The 21,148-nt window shown below is 37.8% G+C and overlaps 1 protein-coding gene across 1 annotated transcript; it reads right to left on the bottom strand.

Moving 5' to 3' along the window:
* Window positions 1-358: 358 nt before the first annotated feature.
* On the bottom strand, window positions 359-20,578 carry LOC127438369 (brain-specific angiogenesis inhibitor 1-associated protein 2-like protein 2). The gene is made up of 14 exons (XM_051693913.1): window positions 20,423-20,578; window positions 18,142-18,217; window positions 17,430-17,516; window positions 13,829-13,890; window positions 13,329-13,400; window positions 13,141-13,230; window positions 11,961-12,092; window positions 11,750-11,854; window positions 9,834-9,915; window positions 9,522-9,729; window positions 8,978-9,040; window positions 8,490-8,892; window positions 1,188-1,234; window positions 359-672 (listed from the first exon to the last, which is right to left on the bottom strand). Exons 1-14 carry the CDS (start codon window positions 20,540-20,542, stop codon window positions 597-599), a joined length of 1,623 nt encoding a protein of 540 aa, XP_051549873.1. The 5' UTR covers window positions 20,543-20,578; the 3' UTR covers window positions 359-596.
* Between the last annotated feature and the right edge of the window lie 570 nt (window positions 20,579-21,148).

Raw genomic sequence — 21,148 nt, 5'->3', positions numbered from 1 at the left:
TTTCCATAAGAGCAAAATCTGTACATTATTCCAAACTTTTGGCCAGCAGTGTATATAATTTTCTAAACTAAAAGTAAAAAATAAATAAAAATAACCAAATAGCAACGATATGCAAGGGTTAAAAAAACGAGCAAAATTAAACTATAAACACACATAAACTAGCCATAATTTCTTTGTAATAAACAAATTTTCACTCAACCTTTTGAAACACTTCTACTAGGTTAATTCAGATAACGCTCTGATAAACGAAACAGAACTGAACTTATTTAAAAATCAAAACAAACACTTTTATAGATTGTAATATCTAAAAAATAATTTAGTGTTCACAAAATGCAGACACAGATGCACACAAAAAAAACAAACTTAGCGGTCAAACTTAACACAAACTAATTGTATTATGTCTTTAAATTTTGAGGAAACAACTGAAACTATTCTGTTCTTAAATACAGAACTTAAGGTTCAATTAAGTTTAAAAAGTGCTCATTACTTTTACTTCTAATGTTCAAGGTGATTGAAATTGTATACTTAATGACTGACAGATAGAGTTTGATATTATTACAGTCTCTGAACCAGTCAGAGTGCAGGTTTAGTGGCTGTCAGTGAATCCGTGGTGCTGATTTGTCGTTGGTAACTGTGGGGCGGAGCTTCACGGTGGCAAAAGGATTTGAGCCTCTAGAAGACAGGAAGAAGAGACAGAGAGAGAGAAAGAAAAAACATGGTACAGTTGAAGGTGTAGTAACATAATATATCAACACAATTACTTTTAGCCTAAAATGAAAATAAAAAATAGGAAATTATATTTTGTCTGTTTTTAAGATTGTGACATTATTTTCATGAGAATTAAGCACATTTCCCCCTAACTGCTTATTAACGCAATACATCCGAAAGTTTTACTTTTGACTTGTTTTGTAATTCCCATTATTTTCAATGGTGATTCTCATTACCGTATTACAGTAAAAATACTGTAAGACAAAGATATTTAACATAAATCTTTACAAGTCACTACAACAAATACTGAATTTGTGTATCCATACTTTTCAATTTAAATAATATTTATTTTCTTTTTTCTGTGTTATGGTAATGAGAATGAGATTATGATGCCTTACGGTAATTAGGGGCAATACTTTGTAAAAGCATATTAAGGAAATGCATCAACAGAAAAGTAAACTCAAAGACGTCTGTAATACCTGGGAAAAAGAGGGTGCTCTGGTGGTAGTCCATGAACAGTTGACCTCTACAGACATAAAACAAATTTAAAATGACACTGGCATATACACAAATTACAACTAATACATTTACAGACAACTGAAACTTTTCTTAACCAATAATTTAGACCAAGATGAAGAGGTCAAATAAGACTCCCAATAAAAACCTTCAAAGAGTAATTCTGACCTAAACAGCTCATTCTTTTCAGCATATACTAGGGATGGGACGATATGGTTCTCTCGCGATTCGGTTCGATATACGATATGATGTTCACGATTCGATATAATCTCGATTCCACATAATAACACTTAAATTACAAAATATTACAGAACATTTTTATTTTATGAAAAAAATGTTTAAGCAAAATACACATTATAATTTCTCATCAAAATAAAGTTCTTTAATACATAATAGAAATGCTCAAAGTTTAAATAATAAGAGTTGCTTATATACAATTTTATTATAATCACATTTTAACTTTGTAAAAATACAAAAATTCTACATGATATTAATTAATATTATATAATGAAATGGTATATATAATAATGATATGAGCTATCACTGTTTGAAATAATGTGTACAATAAGTAGTAAAAATATTGAGTTTGCATTCATTTGCAAAAGAAATGCTAAAAAGGTTACTGTCACTTTAAGATTGTCAACATGCATTTTACAGTGTTCCGGTTCAGCGAACATCAATGAGAATCTCTCGGTTTCTTTAGCGCATCCATGCTGTGTGAGATTAAAATTTATATTTATTTTTACTTTTTTATTTTACTGTAAAGAACAGAAAGGATATTCAAAAACATTATTCAATGAAAGTGGAGTGCGCCTCATCTTTTTTTATAATTTTTTTTGCAATTCAAATTTTGTATTGATTCAAAGAAAATAACAAGAGAAAAAACAACACACACACTGAATCAACATTTAACTTTTAACCCCCACTAATATCCCTCCCCAAACATCAACACCCACCCCAACCCCAAAGAACACCTCTGTGGTCACATAAAATAATACACACACACACACACACACACACACACACACACACACACACACACACACACACACACACACACACACACACACACACAAAAATAGATAAAAATAAAATATATAATAAACATACATAATTAAATTAAACTTCTCTCTCCTCATCGCTTCCCCAAGCATCCTCCAAAACCGGCAAATACCTACCCCACTTCCTGACAAACAAGTCCCCCAACCCCAGCCTTCTATCTGTCATCTCTTCAAAAGCCGTCACCCTCCCCATCGCCGCACACCACTCAGGAAATGGTGGCGTTCCATCCGACTTCCAACCCCTTAAAATAATTTGTCTGCCAATCATCATGCTAGTCAGAACCCAATTTTTTATATATTTGTCCCCCAAATTTATAACTGCCCCATCGCCCAAAATACAAAGTCGAGGGCAAAGTAAAATTTGAGTGCCCAAAACGTTACACAAATAATTCTGAACCTTTAACCAAAAATCTTGGATCTTAACACACCCACAAAAGACATGGGTTATCTCTCCAACTGGCATCGCCAGCAGGTGGGTGTGTCTTTAAGACGAAGTCTATATAATCTAGAGGGGGTCCAACAGAATCGATGTAAAATCTTAAATTGCATAAGGCAAACCCTTGCATCTCTAGATACAGACTTGACATTTTTTAGAATCCTATCCCACACTCCCTCCTCCAATACCAAGTTTAAATCTTTCTCCCATAATCTCTTGATAGAAGTTAAAGTTTCCATCCGCCAGACTCTGAATTAGCAGGGAGTAATACACTGATGCCTCATGACCTTTTCCAAAAGCAGTAATCACCTCTCCCAAAGCATCTGCCACTCTAGGGGGGGTGCCACTCCCAAAAACAGTACAGAGCAGGTGGCGCAGCTGTAAATACCTATAAAACTGAGATCTAGGAATCACAAAATAATGACCCAAATTTTCAAAAGATCTCAACACTCCACTCTCATACAGATCACCGAGTGTATTAATCCCCCTCACAATCCACTCTGGCCAGCAGAAAGGGGACTTACATTGTTGATACATATTTTGGGGTTCAGCCATATGCTCGAGGCAACATTTAACTAAATGTCCAAATTAAATACTCTGGACACTCTTGTCCAAATCACGTGCAAATGTGAGATAACGGGATGTGACTTAACTTCTCCGGTTAGTTGGATAGAAAGGCTTTGCAATGGTGAAATAGGGGCAAGAACTTCCTGTTCAATAGAAAACCAGGGAGGGGCTCTCTCATGTGGAAGTGACCAATGAGCCAAATGTCTGAGACTGAATGCATAATAATAAAACAAGATCTTGGGTAGGCCTAACCCACCTTTGACAATCGGCTTATGTAATTTGTTGAAATGTAGTCTGGGATGTTTACCATTCCAAATGAAGGACTTCGCTACGTTATCAAATTGCTTGAAATAAGAGAGGGGGACATCTATAGGGAGTGACTGTAGCAGATAGTTGCATTTTGGAATACAATTAATTTTAATAACATTAACCTTCCCAATCATCGATAAATGTAGTGAAGCCCACCTGTCCATATCGCTTGAAAACCTTTTTATTAAAGGGTCAAAATTAACTCTAACTAAATCAGACAAATTTGCTAGGAATAAAATCCCCAAATACTTAATGCCCTGTGTGGGCCATTGAAAGGTGCCCGGCTGAAAAGCCGTTACTGGGCAGTACGCTGTCAGAGCCAACGCTTCGGATTTAGACCAATTGACTTTGTATCCTGAGAACTTGGAAAAGGAATTAATAATTCTGTGGAGGCAAGGCATAGATCTAGTAGGGTTAGAGAAGTATAATAAAATATAATCTGCGTAAAGCAGAAGCTTACACGCCACACCTCCCGCCATCACCCCTGGAAAATCATCCTCCCCCCTATCGCGGCTGCTAATGGTTCCAGGGCAAGACAGAACAATAATGGGGAAAGAGGGCAACCCTGCCGAGAGCCCCTATTCAGAGTAAAATTATCCGAAATTAATCCATTTGTTTGTACCGCTGCTACAGTATGTCTAAAAAGTAACTTAATCCATCCAATAAAAGTATTTCTGAACGCATACATTTCTAAAATCTTAAAAAGATAATCCCATTCTACCATATCAAACGCCTTTTCGGTGTCAAGTGAGATGGCAGCGACCGGAGTCTGATCATTCGCCACTGACCACATGATATTAATGAAAAACCTAATGTTATCAGAGGAGCTATGGCACCAAATAAACCCCACCTGATCTATATGTATAAGAGATGTCATAACTTTACTTAACCGGTTAGCCAAAATGTTTTGACAAAATGTTTACATCTAGCTGGATCAGGGAAATTGGATGGTAACTTTTACACTCGCTTGGATCTTTTTAAGAATCAGACTGATCCCAACTTGCATCATGGTTAGGGGAAGCTTTCTATTCTTTAATGATTCTGTATAAACTTCTAACAAAATTGGAGCAAGTTCTGTAGCATAAGATCTAAAAAATTCAGCGGCAAAACCATCTGGCCCGGGAGCCTTGCCTGTAGATAAGGCCTTAATTACCTCGTCAAGCTCCTCCAAGGTTATCTCAGAATCGAGAGAATTGTTTTGCTCAGTCGTCAATTTAGGGAGTTCTAATGGTTCCACAAAGTTTCTACTATCCTCATCAGTAGACGAAGACGTGGAACTATAAAGATCAAGACAGAATTCTTTAAAAGCATTATTAATATCAATGGCTGAGGTAAATATTTCACCACCGGCAGATTTCACTGAGGGAATGGTAGAAAAAGACTCTCTCTGCTTTATATATCTAGCCAAAAGCTTCCCTGCTTTGTCCCCCAACTCTAAGTATGACTGTCTTGCCCTGAATAATCAAAACTCCACCTTTTGTGACAAAATAGAATTTTATCTGTATTTCAATCGGGTCAATTCTCTGAGGCCATCAGATGACATTTGGCGCTTCAGCTCTGCCTCGGCACTTTTAATATTCCCTTCCAACTCCACGAGTTCTTGTGCTTTGGATTTTTTGGTAAATGAGGCATACTGTATGATCCGACCCCTAAGAACCGCCTTAAGTGCCTCCCAAGCTGTGCCCACAGAAGATACTGAGGACCAGTTGGTTTCCATATAAACATTGATTTCAGCCTTTAACATTTGTTGGAAATCAGGATTTTGCAACAGGGATACATTAAAGTGCCAACTATATGATTTCTTTTTCTCCAGATGTGGCAACATCTCTAAATTCACCAGGGTGTGATCTGAGACTAAAATTCCATTTAGCAATCAACAACAGATGAAATGAAGGACTTAGAGTTTAAAAAAAAAAAATCTATTCTAGAATAAATCTTATGGACTGATGAAAAAAATTTATAGTCCCTGCCAAATGGGTTCAAATATCTGCAAGACCAAGATTTTACCCCCCCCCCCCAGAATGTTGCTCTAGGGGGCTTACACACTTTTGCTTCACTATGATCAAGGACTGAGTCCATCAGAAGATTAAAGTCTCCTCCCAATATTATATCATGAGGGGTGCCAGCGGCTTGCAACATCCCTTCAAGATCAATAAAAAAGCCCTGATCATCAATGTTAGGTATGTAAATATTAGCCAAAACCAACCTTTGCCCCTTAATTTCTGCTAAAACAATAATGATTCTCCCTAATTTATCTTTAATCTGTTTGAGAGATTTGAATTGTAGATGTTTACTTATCAATATAATGACTCCCCTACTCTTACTTGAGCCAGCACTAAAGAAAATATACCCACCCCATATCTTCCCAATTTTTTCAGCTTCCTGCGGGGAAAGATACGTTTCTTGAAGGAACACTATATCACATTTCTTACGCTTTTATGGGGTGCCCCAACCCATTCTCATTCCATTTGGAGAAAGATTTCACACTCATATTAACATCTGACATTTTGATATAATAGACAAAATAAATTGTGTCAAAAACAAGATAATACAGACCACATTCCAACATTTGTGCAACAATCAAACCCCGAACTTCCCCCCGAACCGAACAAACAGAAAAAACAAACGTGCGCATTAACCCCGCATACGACACTGCCAACGGCGTCAATCTCTCTAAACTCAGAAGGTCCATGTACGCTTACAAGAGCCCCCATGACAACTTTTTCATTGGATTGCTCAAGTCCGATGCTTCTGCACAAATTTTGTAAGGCAAAATACACTGTAAAACAAACCCCAGCCAATAGGGAGAATAAACACAAAGAATGTGTAGATTCATTCACAGAACTGTCTCGAAGGTGCGTTCCTCCACAAAACAAATTTCAACCGATATAAAGCTGTTCAGTTTCCTCAGACAGACAAACAAACAAGTGTTCAGTGAGCCAGCTGTTTATGAGTGCAGCAGATGACGTAATCATTCCAATGTCCTGCAAAAATACTCCACAAAACAAACCAGCCAACAGGAGGTATAAGCACAAGGAACGAACAGATTCATCCACAACTGTCCCAATGCAGTGTTATTCCACAAAACAAACTCCAACCGCTAGGCAGAACCAGCACAAAAAGAAACAAAATATGCTTCCCGGTTCCTCGGATGGTCAAGAGTCAAATTCACTCGGAGGCCGCATGAAAAAATACACCATGACTTACTCAGTCCGTCAGCTTTATAAAAGACATCCTTTGTGTGGGCATGTAGATATTTTGCAGCCATCCCCAGCATCCACTCTCAATCTGGCCGGGAACCCCAGTGCAAAAGCGATCCTCCGTCAATGCAAAGGTTTCTTGAAGGAGTGTTATTCCACAAAACAATCTCCAGCCGCTAGGCGGAACCAACACAAACAGAAACAAAAATGGCGAGTGTATGTTCAGCGAGTCAATCCACTCACATGAGAAACACCAAATGGCTTACTCTCTCCAATGTATTTATGAAGAACAGTGCTCATTTGGGACATGTAAATACTTTATGGCCATCTTTCGTATCTATTCTCAGTTTGGCCGGAAACATCATTGCAAAAGCGATCTTCCGTTGATGCAAGAGTTTATTACACTCTTTGAATCGATCGTGTTTCTCTCGTCGAATTTGCAAAATACGGGAAAAAGAAAATATTGTGATTCTTCCAAGAAAGCTTTCCTTTGCTCCTTGTCTCCTGCAACACGAGATCTTTATCGGATGATCTCAAAAATTTGGCCAGAATTGATCGGGCCTGTTTCCCTCATCCGATCTGCGGTTTCAGCTTGAGCACGTAAGTGGCTTTTAATGTCTCCAGAGCCCAAGGATTTTGACTTCTTTGCCATGTTTACCTCAAAGAACAGATATGTAATAGGTGTATCGAATTTCACTGGATTATAACATGAAAATAATAAAAAACAAAACTTGCAAAGTGAGCAGAGCTCGTCACTCACACGTCTGCTCCTCGTATGGCGCCACGCGACCTCGAGTGCACCTCATCTTTGTTGGACACACATTACACGGAGTAAACGATCCCTTTTAACCTCAAGCACTTTTCATCTAAATAAGATGAATTTCTAGGTATTCCAATACTTAAATTTCTAAAAGCTAAATACAAGCACTTTAAGCACTTCAAGAACCTTGTGTGAACCCTGTAAACAGTAGGGGTAAAATCAAGCAATAGAGAGATTATGTTTGACGAGTCATTTCATATATGATCACATGGACCGAAAACAATGTTGCAAATTTCAAAATATTATGTCATGATAAGTTTCATAATTTCTTTTGGTTCGTGATATATTGAAATTCTATATATTGTCCCATCCCTACCATATACACTAAAACCGGCTATGCACTGCATGTTACTTGACAGATTGCACGATATGGCCCCAATGATATCTTGGGTAAAGCTTACGGAAGACTCTACAACATAAATGAAACAACTGATAGTGTTGAATGGACATTTTATGGGCATCACATTTTAAAATTGAAATAGTGCCATGCAAACAAAGGCAAACTTTTGTCTGGATGGCAATGTTTTGTACGGAAGAGAAAAACAAAGACAGAATGTCTGGAATCAGGCGTGGATGGGCAAAAAGAGGACTTCTCTGATTTGTGGATCTCGCTTCAGAATTGTGGGTAGTATAGTACTTCACTAGGAATTCGACATATTGTGGTTGATCGTAGTTCCTTTTGTAGATTGCATCATAAATTGCTGTGCTCCTATAAATTGTACATTTGATTGTTGCCGTACAAGTCACACAGCAAGAATGTAACATAACATTTCAGACACTACCAGAATAAATGAAAGAAATCGTGTAAAACTTGCAAATTTTTGTCTACGACTGCAAAATCGTGGCAAAAATCGAACATTGTGGACACTCACCTCTGAACTTGTTTCCACCTTTCGTTCAGGTAGAGGAGAGTTTGGAAGGGGTGGAGCTGGAGGTGGGAGTTCATTGTAAGTTTTGTGCTCCACTTTGCTATCAAAATGAGACTCCGCCCTCCTGTCAGGCAGAGGAGATATTGGCCGAATATCAGCTGATCCTCGGCGGAGCGGTGCATCTGGGGGTGGGATTTCATTGTATGTTTTCTGATTGGTCTTGTTCTCATTGGAAGACTCTGCCTTCTTGTCAGGGAGGGGAGAAACTGGGCGAAGATCTGCTGAAGCTCGACGGACAGGTATTGTTGAGGATGTTATGTGGTTATAGCTCAAGGTGTCTGAAGATTCTGATTGGCTGGTTGGTTCAAGGAGGTTATTCATGCTGTGGCTTCGGTGCGACGCCCCACTGAAAAGTTCAAGACAAAATCAAATGATCTAATCCATCTAAATTATATTTGGGTCATTACAATTCAGCACATACTCTTATTTACCTGGAGCCTAAGGGTAGAAAATCTTCAGTGGAAGCCACATAAGCTGCAGGAAACCAGCCTTGACTGAAAAAAGATGATCAAAATGCATATCACAAGAATGATTTAATGAACAGTATGAATTAGATGACAAAGGATCATTTGATTTATAAGACTAATGACTGAATTTATGAGGATATCAAAGCATTTACTTCTCAATGACTAAATTAATCTTGAACTTCATCAATTCAACAATCAAACTTCAACAATACCACAAAAAGCTACTAATGAAATCAATGTGCTGGATGACAAGGTTTTAGCGCATCGGTTGATTGATTGGTGAGTAGCTGGCACTTTGCTGCTTTTTAAACGCATTCGAATGGACGAGTGTTTATACTACAAGCCCAGTGTGGTCACATGTGTTTTGACCACCTCCGAATGTGGTTGAAGTGGACAAATCTCCCATCTTTATTATCATCACATTTCAAATGGATAGGCCAATAAGCATCTTAAAAACTAAGTGTAAATGGAATCTTTGGTAAACCACACTAACTCTAGAATTGCTCACCGAAGGCTTGAGTCATGGCGTCCATACAGCCAGCCATTCCGGGGTTCTGGTGTCAGTACAGTCACCATGTCACCACGGGAAAACGGCAGCAGGACTGGATTGGATGAAGTGGGGTGGGATACAATGGCCATCATAGAGCGGCCGCCACCAAGACCCAAAGACTCACCAACAGAACTAGAGCGAGAACGACTGGGGAGAGGAGATGGGGCTGTGGAGAAACAGAGGGAGAGAAAAAATTTTGGCTGTTCTTGATCTTGATTTAGTTGAGTCAAAGTGGAACAACAGGTTGTATGTGTGGCTGAAATACCAGACCTCTAGAGGGCACTCTGCCCAGTGGCTCTCGGTCCATTTCTCGTCCTCCAGTCTGCAGCAGAGTGCCCAGAGAACTCCTTAACTGTAAGGGACATCAAAAGACAAATTGTTGACAGTTTTTGAATAACATGGAGGTCTGTGGAGGACAAAGTTCTCAACAAACTTTGTATGTACCCTCAGATCATGGTTCTTATGAAGCATACCAAGTTTAGTTGCGATTGGACAAAGCATTTCTGAGATACAGCCTATTTCACGTCAACATGGTTAAATTTGCATTAGCATTACTTTTCAACAATTGCGTAAATCAAAACAGGGTGAAGTCAAGTCCGTGCGGCTATGTCTGAAGATGATCATAATCCAAGATGGCAGCTACTGTAATGCGAGTGTAAATGTAAGGCATCCATTAGAATCATCAGAGGGTGAGTAATCAGATGTAAAATGATTTTGTTTCTAGGACAAAAGGTTCAAAAGATACATGCAAAAGAAAACTTTTAAACTGGTGGTGGCGCAAAGGAGTTTCTCCTAGGGGTCCCAAATTTGCTATGGGGGCTAGTCATGCACACCCCTATCTGTGTACCGAATTTCAGCACATTCCAACATACGGTAAATAGGGCTGCCATAGACTCCAGTGGCGGAATAATAATAAGAAGAATAGCTTCAAAAGCAATAGGGGCCTGTGCCCCTTTGGGGCTTGGCCTCTAATAAGCCATTCGTAGTTATTTTTTTTAAGGAAAGTTTTAACACTGTGGTTTTGTGACGCTATCAAAACAATGCTGTTTGTTTGAGCATCCTGACCATCCCAAAACAGCGTCACTATATTCGACCAGTGGAGTTTAACAAGGAACTGTCTGCTTGTTTGACCAATGGCAGACTGGTGAGAGTATTTGGGAAATCTGTTTGAAAGCAATTCCATTTCGTAATGCTAGTGACACTGTGTAAGTATTACACACTTCAGCTTTATCGAAATTATGCTAAATATTGTCTCATGGCCAGTTTAGAAATAGCAGAGCACAAACGTCTGGTTCCGGAGGTAAATGGCCCATTCATTTCTCCATAGGGAAGTAGATTTTTAACATCTACATATAAACTTTCAAAGACAGACCTATCGTGAGCCCCAAGATTGTCAATCGATGGTATATGCTTTTGGTGAAACCATCATTCCACGTTATTTCAACTTTATTAAAAAAAAACAATTGCAACTAACAAAGTGCACGAAAAGAGCTATGCAACGAAATACTGCGAATGATGTCGAGTTGGTCTCACTACACTCTCAAACTACACTCACTGAGCACTTTATTAGGAACGCTGTGGTGCTAATAAAGTGCCCAAAATAGTCTTCTGCTGTTGTTGTCCATCCACCTCAAGGTTCGATGAGTTGTGCATTCTGAGATGCACTACAATTGTACAGAGTGGTTATCTGATTTGCCGTAGCCTTTCTGTCAGCTCAAACCAGTCTGGCCATTCTCCGTTGACCTCTCTCATCAACTGTAGTAGATTGTAGTTCATGCCCTCATAAGCCACATTAAGTACAGTCTTGTACCTTTGTCTTTTTATCTGATTTTCAAGTACGTTTATTTGCTTCAAATCAAAATTTGTAATCTTGTGATTCACCTCAGGGCTGGTTGGTTTGGTTCATTGTTTAGAACTCTTCTATAAAGGATTGTATGAAATCAGTGGGAAGAATACTTACAGAAGCCAGATGGTTTGCTATAAGGGCCGTACATTTTCTCAATTCTCCTGCCATTGTCAGGTCTGGTTAAAAAAGTTCATTTTGAACCTACTGTATGCTGTTCGTTGTGCAATCTTGGAAGCTTCTGGGGATCTAGCTGTTGTAAAGCTAGCCGAAAAGGGCAAGAGAAAGAAGATGAATACAGATAGATAGTAAATACTCCACATTCTCATCATTCCAGAGTCACCTGAGCCTCTTGATCTGATGAAGTGGGCGTTCGAGGTCTCGAACTTCTACTCTCACTGACTCTTTCTTTCCATCCATCTGCTCTCTGCTGCAGAGATACCCCAGTCTGTCAACACATGGGAAAGATGGGTGTGCACACTCAGTGGGCTGATAAGGTTTAGAAAGTACTGAATAGAAGGTCTATAATGAATTCCAGTAGAAGGCAGCTGTACCTTGCTGATAAGGTACAGTAGCGACTGCGTAAGTCCGCAATGTTTCTCGGCCAGGAAACGATACCTCCTTTCTTCCTCTTTGAGAATTTCATGCTGGCTCTGCCTCAGGTACTGCATGTACTCACTGCCCTCCTGCACACACACACACACACAGAATGTTTATATGTGCAATTATAATTGAGGTTTGGAACATCATAAGGGTAAACTAGATAGGTATTGTTAACTTGACAAAGCCTTTTTCTGAAAGTTTTAAAAAGACAGATCGGTAGTCATGCAGACCTTCAGAAAGATAGATAGATGGATAGATTTTGTATTGTAACCTAAAGCCATTATAGCAGGCCTCGCGTTTTTGTTTACATTTGAATTTTTTGACAGTTGGAGTTTGAATTAATCAGGATTCCGCTGGCCCATTTGAACAATCTGTTAGTGTAAGTCTATGGGATTTTTCGAATATTTGACAATCCACTATGTGAAAACCATTATTTCGATCAGTTAGCAAAGATATAGAAACGCGAGTCAGAACAGTATGAAGGTCTGTGCCAAGTCTGGTGGATGTATTGAATTTTTTGACAGTTGGAGTTTGAATTAGCCCATTTGAACATTCTGTCAATGTAAGTCTATGGGATTTTTCACATATTTGATTTTCTGCTGTGCTAAAACCATTATTCCGATCAGTTAGGAAAGATACAGCAATGCAAGTCAGAACAGTATGAAGGTCTGTGCCAAATTTGGTGAATGTATTGAATTTTTTGACAGTTGGAGTTTGAATTAGCCCATTTGAACATTCTGTCAATGTAAGTCTATGGGATATTTCAGATATTTGTTTGACCGCTGTGCGAAAACCGTTATTCCAATCAGTTAGAAAAGATACAGCAATGCAAGTCAGCACAGTATGAAGGTCTGTGCCAAGTTGGTGGATGTACTGATTTTTTTACATTTGGAGTTTGAATTAATTTGCATTCCATTGGCCCATTCACTATCCCTGTAATATTGACATTTCTGACGCCAAAACTAGGTATAAGGCTGCAATTTATCAGCCTACTGTAAAAATAGCTTGACAGTATCAGCAAGATACTACTGACTGAAATACTTCCAGTAGATGAAACATGGCAAATAAAAACCAAAATAACATCAACCCAGAAATGCACACAAGCACACACAGATGCAGTTGTGGCCTTACCAATGAGTCTCTGAAAGCTCCACGTCTCAACTGTCTCTCCAGTGCTCCAGCCTGATTCCTCACCTCCAATTCATATACTCTACGGCTGCCCTACACACACACACACATGCAATAAATCAGCTTATCTATATCCATACGCTCCTCTGTACAAAAATATCAAATCCACAACCACACACATCCAGACCCACTTCAATGTACTCCTCATCTAGCTTCACGTTCTTGTCCATGGCCTGCAGAACCTCCACATGGAACCAGCGAAACTGATACAGAGGGAGACGCTTTTATACAATCGACTTATAGCGCATTCTAGGTATACATTTTATCAGCATGTGTGTTTCCTGGGAATAAAATCCAATGACCTTGTTTGTTGCTACTAGCACCATGCTATACCATATGAGCTACAGGTACATTAACTACATACCCGCTGGTCAACATGCCCCATAGACTTTCGTTGTAAGTGCATTACTGTAAATACGACTTTTGTTCATTTTTACAACCAATGTTATGAGAATGGTAATCGACAGCAAACCACAAATGGTGTCTGCACAGTTTAAGCTGCAATGAGTCCTGTTGAGACATTGTCAGCTAACGGTATCAATATGAAGGTGCATTTCTTTAGAGCTTGAACATGAAGAGCTGGAAGACTCATGAATGGCATCAGACAGAAAGATCTGAACTCTGAACGCACCACGCCTTCCACCTCAGCTGTCAGTTTCCGCTGCATCTCTGATATCTCAATCAGCACGTCACCTGGGAAACACACAAATACATTACTCAGTCGGCTGAGTCAGTTAATGCAGGTGGACTGTAACCAACTTAAGAGACTGATAACAGCAGTAATAAATGCACATTAGAGTTTAGAAAAAGATCATCTAATGATTATTATTGATTTATTTCACAACACTTATTCATAAACTCTAATTTCAATGATTCAGTTGAACAACTAATAATTGGATGAGAAACAGATCAATATTTAAGTCCTTTTTTACTATAAATCTCCACTTTCACTTTCACATTCTTCTGGCATATCTCTATCTACTGCGCAGGGAGGATAATTTATTGTAAAATAATTCATAATTATGTAGTTGACTATATATATATATCATTATTCTTATAATTGGGTGTTTCTTCAACTTCGGGCACTTTCAGCACTCTGGATTTCTAGAGAGTAAAGTCTCAATTTTTCACACTCTCACTAATTTATTTTTTGTCTGCTAACAATATCCACCAGTGTATGTACATGCTACTAAGGAGATTTGTAATTTTTCTCAAATTCTGTATTGTGTTTAATAGAATTATAACGTGGAAATGCTATTTTAACCCAAATAAATTAAGCACAATAAACATAAATTCTAACATATTACCTCCATTACTTGAGTGTTTTGAGTTAAGTGGATGATTTTAATGACTTCTCTCATTCTATTGGAATTTTTGAGTTCAATCAATTTGTTTACTTAAGTTGAATTAACAAGTGTATTTGCCGAATCAACTCAAAAACATGTTGAATCAACTAAATTTGGTATCCGTTAATGCTGCATCATTTATTGCAAAATCTTCGATGCTGAGAAATGTAAATTACTTTGAATCTAAACACATGTTATACAAACACTAACCATACAAATATCCCAGCATGCAGTGCATTATGAATATATTTGTATGGTTAGGCTTCTTGTTTACAGACTTTATCTGTGCTGTTGTTGTTGTTTTGTCATCACTGTTAGTTAATAGTTGTGTGAAGATGTTCAAAGCTCATCTTTTTGTTTGTTTGTTTGTTGATTGTCACCATTACTGAGGTGTGTCAAGTGTTGTCTGTGTGCTTCCCTCACTAGTTATCACATACTGTGTTTGCTCTGAAATTTGCTAATGTCTTTAAAGGCAAAAATTGTACTGTGAACTTCACATGAAGTATGCAAATAAAGCACAAGAGTGTTTAAAATAGCAAGTTAAATTAATTACATTGTATTTATGTTATTTAAAGGGATAGTTCACCCAAAAATGAAAATTATCTCATCATTTACTCACCCTCTTGCCATCCCAGATGTGTATGACTTTCTTTCGTCTGCAGAACACAAATGAAGATTATTAGAATAATATTTCAGCTCTGTAGGTCCATACAATGCAAGTGAATGGGTACCAAAATGTTGATGCTCCAAAAAGCACATAAAGGCAGCATAAAAGTAATCCAGTGGTTTAATCCATGTCTTCAAAAGTGATATGATAGGTGTGGGTGAGAAACAGAACAATATTTAAGTCCATTTTTGCTAGGAATTCTTCTCCATGTCCAGAAGGGGGCATATGCATGAAGAATGAGAATCAACAACAACACAAGAAGAATGTGTGAGTGAAAGTTAAAGTGGAGATTGACTAAGCAGGGAGGAGAATTTATAGTAAACATTGTCTAAAATATTGATCTATTTCTTTGATAGGTGTATCATATCACTGCAGAAGACATGGATTAAACCACTGGAGTATTATGGATTACTTTTATGCTGCCTTTATGTGCTTTTTGGAGCTTCAAAGTTCTGGTCACCATTCACTTGCATTGTATGGACCTACAGAGCTGAAATATTATTCTAATAATCTTCATTTGTGTTCTGCAGAAGAAAGAAAGTCATATACATCTGGGATGGCATGAGGGTGAGTAAATGATGAGATTTTTGAGTGAACTGTCCCTTAAAACAAAACAGGTCAAGACTACATTACTTAAATTAAACGTTTTTAAAAATATTTTACCTGTTGTTTCAACAAGACTTCTTTAGTTAAAAAAAAAACAACAATATTTTTATATCAGTGTAACTAGAGTCAAAGCAAAGAGAACAAAACTAAGTTAAGTTGAGTCAACCCAACTTTTTTTTACCACAGAAAAATGACAGCTTGATAAATATATTCTGGTCACAAATTATATTTACCTCGAATTTTCACTTTTTCCGTCTCATATTTCATCTCAAGCATGCTCTTCGCTGACATTTATGTTGACTTTGTTAACAAGTACACTAACTTTGAGTTGTAATTTCTTTTTTTTATTATAATAATCATTTTCACACAATAAATATTGAAATGGTTTATGTTTATTTCACTGTCTGTTTATATTATCATATTTTTTTGACGTGTAATAATTTCTATTTGTATAACGTACTGTATTTTCATAGTTTTACATATGTTACGCATATATGACTGAAAAATGACCCAGTGTTTAGTTTTTAGGGCATTATTTTTACATGAATTTCAAGTATTTCTCAATTAATGTGTAAACTGACTTTTTTAACATTAAGTTGAATATTTTGTAAATGTAAAGAGAGTTTGAATCACTACCTCTAAAATGCTTATGTGGGTCCGATATGACTCAAATGTGTTTACTATGGTATTCAATTGACTTAACAGTGGTATTACACTTGTAAAACATTTATTATTTCCTTTTTCCATCAGTTATGTAATATATGTTAAATACCATGTTTACGTTGACATTTATGTGTAGTATGCAATGCAAGTATGGCAAGTTTCCATTCAGCAAATGCTTTTTATCCAAATGCTGTTTGTTTGTATAAAAATCAACCCCTTGGACATGAAAGCGCTGAAGTTGAAGAAACACCCAGTTACGTAATCCTTTATAAAAAATAATTAAAAAAAACTGTAATTTAATAAAACATGGTATTAGCATGTTACCAAGACATTTCTGTTAGTGTACACATTAATATGTGCACTGTAATCATGAGTGTAATGCACTAAGGTGAATCAATGAATTTAGAGGGGTGAAAGAATGAGACCATGCATCTATAATTTAAGTCTCAACGCTCACATTGCAACCCAATCTCTCTCACACACACAAACACACAAATACACAAACTTGTCTTTTCACACTGATGTTCTAATGACTGGTAGTAACATTATAATGACATAATAACAACATTATAATAACAAAATATCATCAATGCTGTACCATTATAAAATTCATGCTGTTCCATTTGCAAGCCTCTAAAATGTTTGTTGTGGCTTACATCACTGCTACAGTGTTCTGTGCGTACACCCGTAATGAAAACTCATTATGCGGGCATTTAGCCGAGAGCTTCAGTGAGCCAGATCGTGTGTTTTATGACAGAGCGAGGAAGCATCTGCCACTGGACACCGTTTGCTGAAACATCTATTGTCTGAAGGACCAACAAGCTCTGATACAGCCAGAAAAGACAGATTAAGACTTATAAGACATCTTGCCACGCAGTCTGTCCAGTTGGCATTGCTTAGAGAAATACAAACACACACACACACAAAACCACACACATTTTGAATCTTACCAAGTGGTCTGGACGACAATGTGTTGAGAGCTTGCTCACCCATTTTAGCAAGAAAACTGAAGTAGGCCTCACTCGTCAGTGCCAAGGCTTTGATACATACACACATACACAAAAATACCTTAAATTTGGGACAGAAATTGCTCAAACTATTCCCTGCTAAAAACAGCTGAAACCAGTCTAAGGTGGTTTGCTGATCTTAGCTGACTTAGAGGTTTTCCCAGCCTGACCAAAAAAAAACCTCTAAAACCAACAAAAAAGATCAGTCCGACCACTGGGGTAAATTACTCAAAAAAGTAATCTAATTGCTTCTCTAAACATTGTAATCCGATTACTTTACTGATTACTTCATTGGAAAAGTTAGCACATTGGTGGTGGTTGAGGAGAGTCCCCTGTTCACTGTGTAAAGCGCTTTGAGTGTAGTGTCAGAAAAGCGCTTTATAAATGTAACATTCATTCATAATATTTTAGAGATATGTAACCCAAGTAGTTGAAAGTCAGTAACTGAATGTAACGTGGTACACTACTTTTTGTACTAAATTACAATAACTAATTACTTTGTAATCATATTACACCCACTTTAGGTTGGTTAAAGCTTTTACTTTCAGCAGGGTAGGCATTTTATCTGAAATATGCATTTTTTTTTATGTATTTCACCACACAGTTTAATTTACATTTAAGAGTCTGACTGTGAAAACACACAAAATAAACTCACCTTGAAAAGCCTTGATGTAGCTGTTTCCTAAAGTAACCAGCTTTTGCAAACCGGGATTAAACTTATCCATGAGGTTCTGAATAATCCCAAACAATAACATCAAGCTATCAATATCCATGCTGGGGTATTACAAAATATAAGTAAGTGATAATGTACAGTCAGGAAGTCAATATAGCAGAATAAACCTCATAAGGCTATTCAGGACACAAATCTGAGGGGTCTTGTATAACCCTGAAAGACTTTATTTTGCAATAATGACCGGCTGACTGTACATTATCTTCCTTATGTTTACTTACCAAATAAACATAAAAACTATTGAATTAAGGCCACATCCTCACTAGTGTTTTCAATTTCCCATCATCATCGTTGTTCAATTGGGTATTGTAGAGCGTTTTAGGAACGCTTCCTTTTTGGTGGAGGAAAACACCGTTCTAGTGTGGATGAGCGGAGTAAACATAGCGAATTTGATGCATTCAAACAAAAACGTTTTAGTGTGGACATAGTCAAACTTACTTGTCGATTAGTTAAGACAATATCCACACTAATTTGGAGAGCGGCAGTTCTGTGGGCGAAAACGGCTTGTTAATGACAGAGGTCATTGGAGAATGGCAAGACTGGTCCAAGCTGACAGGAATATGATAGTAACCCAAATAAACACGCGTTGCAACAGTGCAATGCAGAAAAGCATTTCTGAAAGTACAACACATCGAACACGGAGGCGGATGGGCTACAGCAACAGAAGACCCCTCCGGGTACCACTACTGTCAGCTTAGAACAGGAAACTGAGGCTGCAGTGGGCACAGGCTCAACAAAACTGGACAGTAGACAATTGGAAAAACATCACCTGGTCTGACAAATCTGCATTTCTGCTGAGGTACACAATTTGTAAGCCCACTGTAGCCTCAGTTTTCTGTTCTTGGCTGACAGAAGTGGAACCCAACGTGGTCTTCTGCTGTTGTAGCCCATCTGCCACAAGGTTCGACATGTGCATTCTGAGATGCTATTCTACATTTACATTTAGTCATTTAGCAGATGCTTTTATCCAAAGCCACTTACAAATGAGGAACATAGCAAGCAATTTGTCATACAAAGTTCAACAACATCTACACTGATGTACTGCCAAGCTCTCAAGGTGGCTGGAGTAATATAGGCGCATATTGTGTGTGTGTGTGTGTGTGTATACAGTAAGTGCAAGTTAAGTTCAAGAGTAAATACAATTAGTGTGGGTTGGTTAAGTGCTCGGGAACAGATGTGTTTTCAGCTGGTTCTTGAATGTTGAGATGGTATCCGCAGATCATGTGAAGGTTGGAAGCTCATTCCACAATAGATTTTGAGCCTCTTTGTGATGTATATCAACTTTTAATGATAATATATCCTTCCAAAGGGGAGGATCTCAGCTTTCTAATGACACCAGATTGAGATTGAGCTTGTAGTCCACTCAGAGGCCGAGATATTTGATGAAACAATGGGGGTGGTGCATGAACTGAAAATTAGACTGAATGTCTATGGACGAGTACATCTGTGAGGGCTAAAATATGTTAGAGCACCACCTAAATGCATCAGAACAGCATGGATGCTGATAGAAAAATTATTTTGGCAAAGGACATCAATATGAAGTCGAGCTGAGAGAACTGATGTTTCAGTGACTGGTTCTTTCTCACTTAGTCAATTACTCTTATTTTGGATCATGTAAAAAAAAAAAAACGAAAAATTGAAGTGAGTGATTTTTAATGTCTACATATTTTTGTAATTTGGTTGTTGTGATGGTTTTATATACTTCAGTTTTTGTATGATCATGATGGGGGGGGGGGTGATTAATCATGTAAATGTTTCAATCATGTGATCTTTTAGGCACTAATTGTTTGTATTCTGCAACAAATCATAATTGATAACGTAGGGATAAGTGACTTCTGGGTTCACCTACAAATTGATGTCACAGCTGAATAGCTCTATGGCATACTTTGAAAAATCATGATGTAAGGAAACTGAAAAAGGAGGTTTCAAACTTTAACAGTTTAGTGTGGACGTGGCCTCTGGAATAAAGAAATTTGATTGTCCAGCGGTCATTATACAAAACATTTGACCACAGAATGCCACAACTGACTAAACACAATCAACTATTCCAGAAAGCTATAATATATGTATAGTCACAATAAAATCTACTGTATAATAATGAATAATGGACAGCTTAAACAAGAGTAATAGGCACTATTCTATGTAAAGCTGCTTTAAATCTACTGCGAAAAGCACTATGCAAACAAACTGAAAATACAAGACTTACATTATAAACACTCAGGGTTGATCTATGTAGAAGGTCACTGTTAGCACCAGACATCCTGCTTCTTGATGAAAAACACACACTTAAAGCTACATAAAGCATGTATGAGCATGTAACATGCATTATAGAGCTAAATGTACATTAACTGAGAAACACTGAAGTGGAGGTTTGGTTGATACATACCAGTGATAGTAAAAGTTTTCACGCTGTAGTTATTCCTTGGTCCCTGTTGCTGAGGTATCAGACACTGTGTGTTTTTTTGTGTGTTTGTGATGGCACACTCAGTCTGTAATGGGTCTTTTCAGGTCTTTGCTAACGTCTGTTATAGGCCGAGAGACAGAGAGTGAGTGAGGGAGAGCCAGGAGTTCACATTCGATATGGGCCGGAGTTTTGAATTATTTACTTGTCTCATGACAGGACGTGGAGAAGGGCAGCTGTCTGACAGGCAGGCAGGAGATACACACTATACCTGAGAGAACATCTGTAGAAGAGACACTTCACCTGCTTACACCACTGAGCTGCCCTAATGTGGCACTCAACGACCAGAACCATGTAAAATAATTAATTGTTGCAGGTTAGACAGCAACAATCCAAGACTACATATGTAAAATATACTCAGTATATACATTCACTGAGCACTTTATTAAGAACACTCTGGTCCTAATAAAGTGCTCGATGTGGTCTTCTGCTGTTTTTGCCCATCCACATCAAGGTTCGATGTCTTCTCAC

Source organism: Myxocyprinus asiaticus, chromosome 49 (genome assembly GCF_019703515.2).
Source record: "Myxocyprinus asiaticus isolate MX2 ecotype Aquarium Trade chromosome 49, UBuf_Myxa_2, whole genome shotgun sequence".
Lineage (NCBI taxonomy): Eukaryota > Metazoa > Chordata > Actinopteri > Cypriniformes > Catostomidae > Myxocyprinus > Myxocyprinus asiaticus.
This window is presented reverse-complemented; position numbering and strand designations above follow the sequence as displayed.

Excerpts from the sequence above, each read along its gene's own strand:
- LOC127438369 (XM_051693913.1), bottom strand. The coding sequence starts at position 20,542 with ATGCATGTTACATGCTCATACATGCTTTATGTAGCTTTAAGTGTGTGT. Across the intron at positions 13,401-13,828 it reads CAGCTGAGGTGGAAGGCGTG|TTTCGCTGGTTCCATGTGGA; the intron begins GTGCGTTCAGAG and ends CCTCTGTATCAG. Across the intron at positions 9,730-9,833 it reads GGGCAGAGTGCCCTCTAGAG|CCCCATCTCCTCTCCCCAGT; the intron begins GTCTGGTATTTC and ends GTTTCTCCACAG.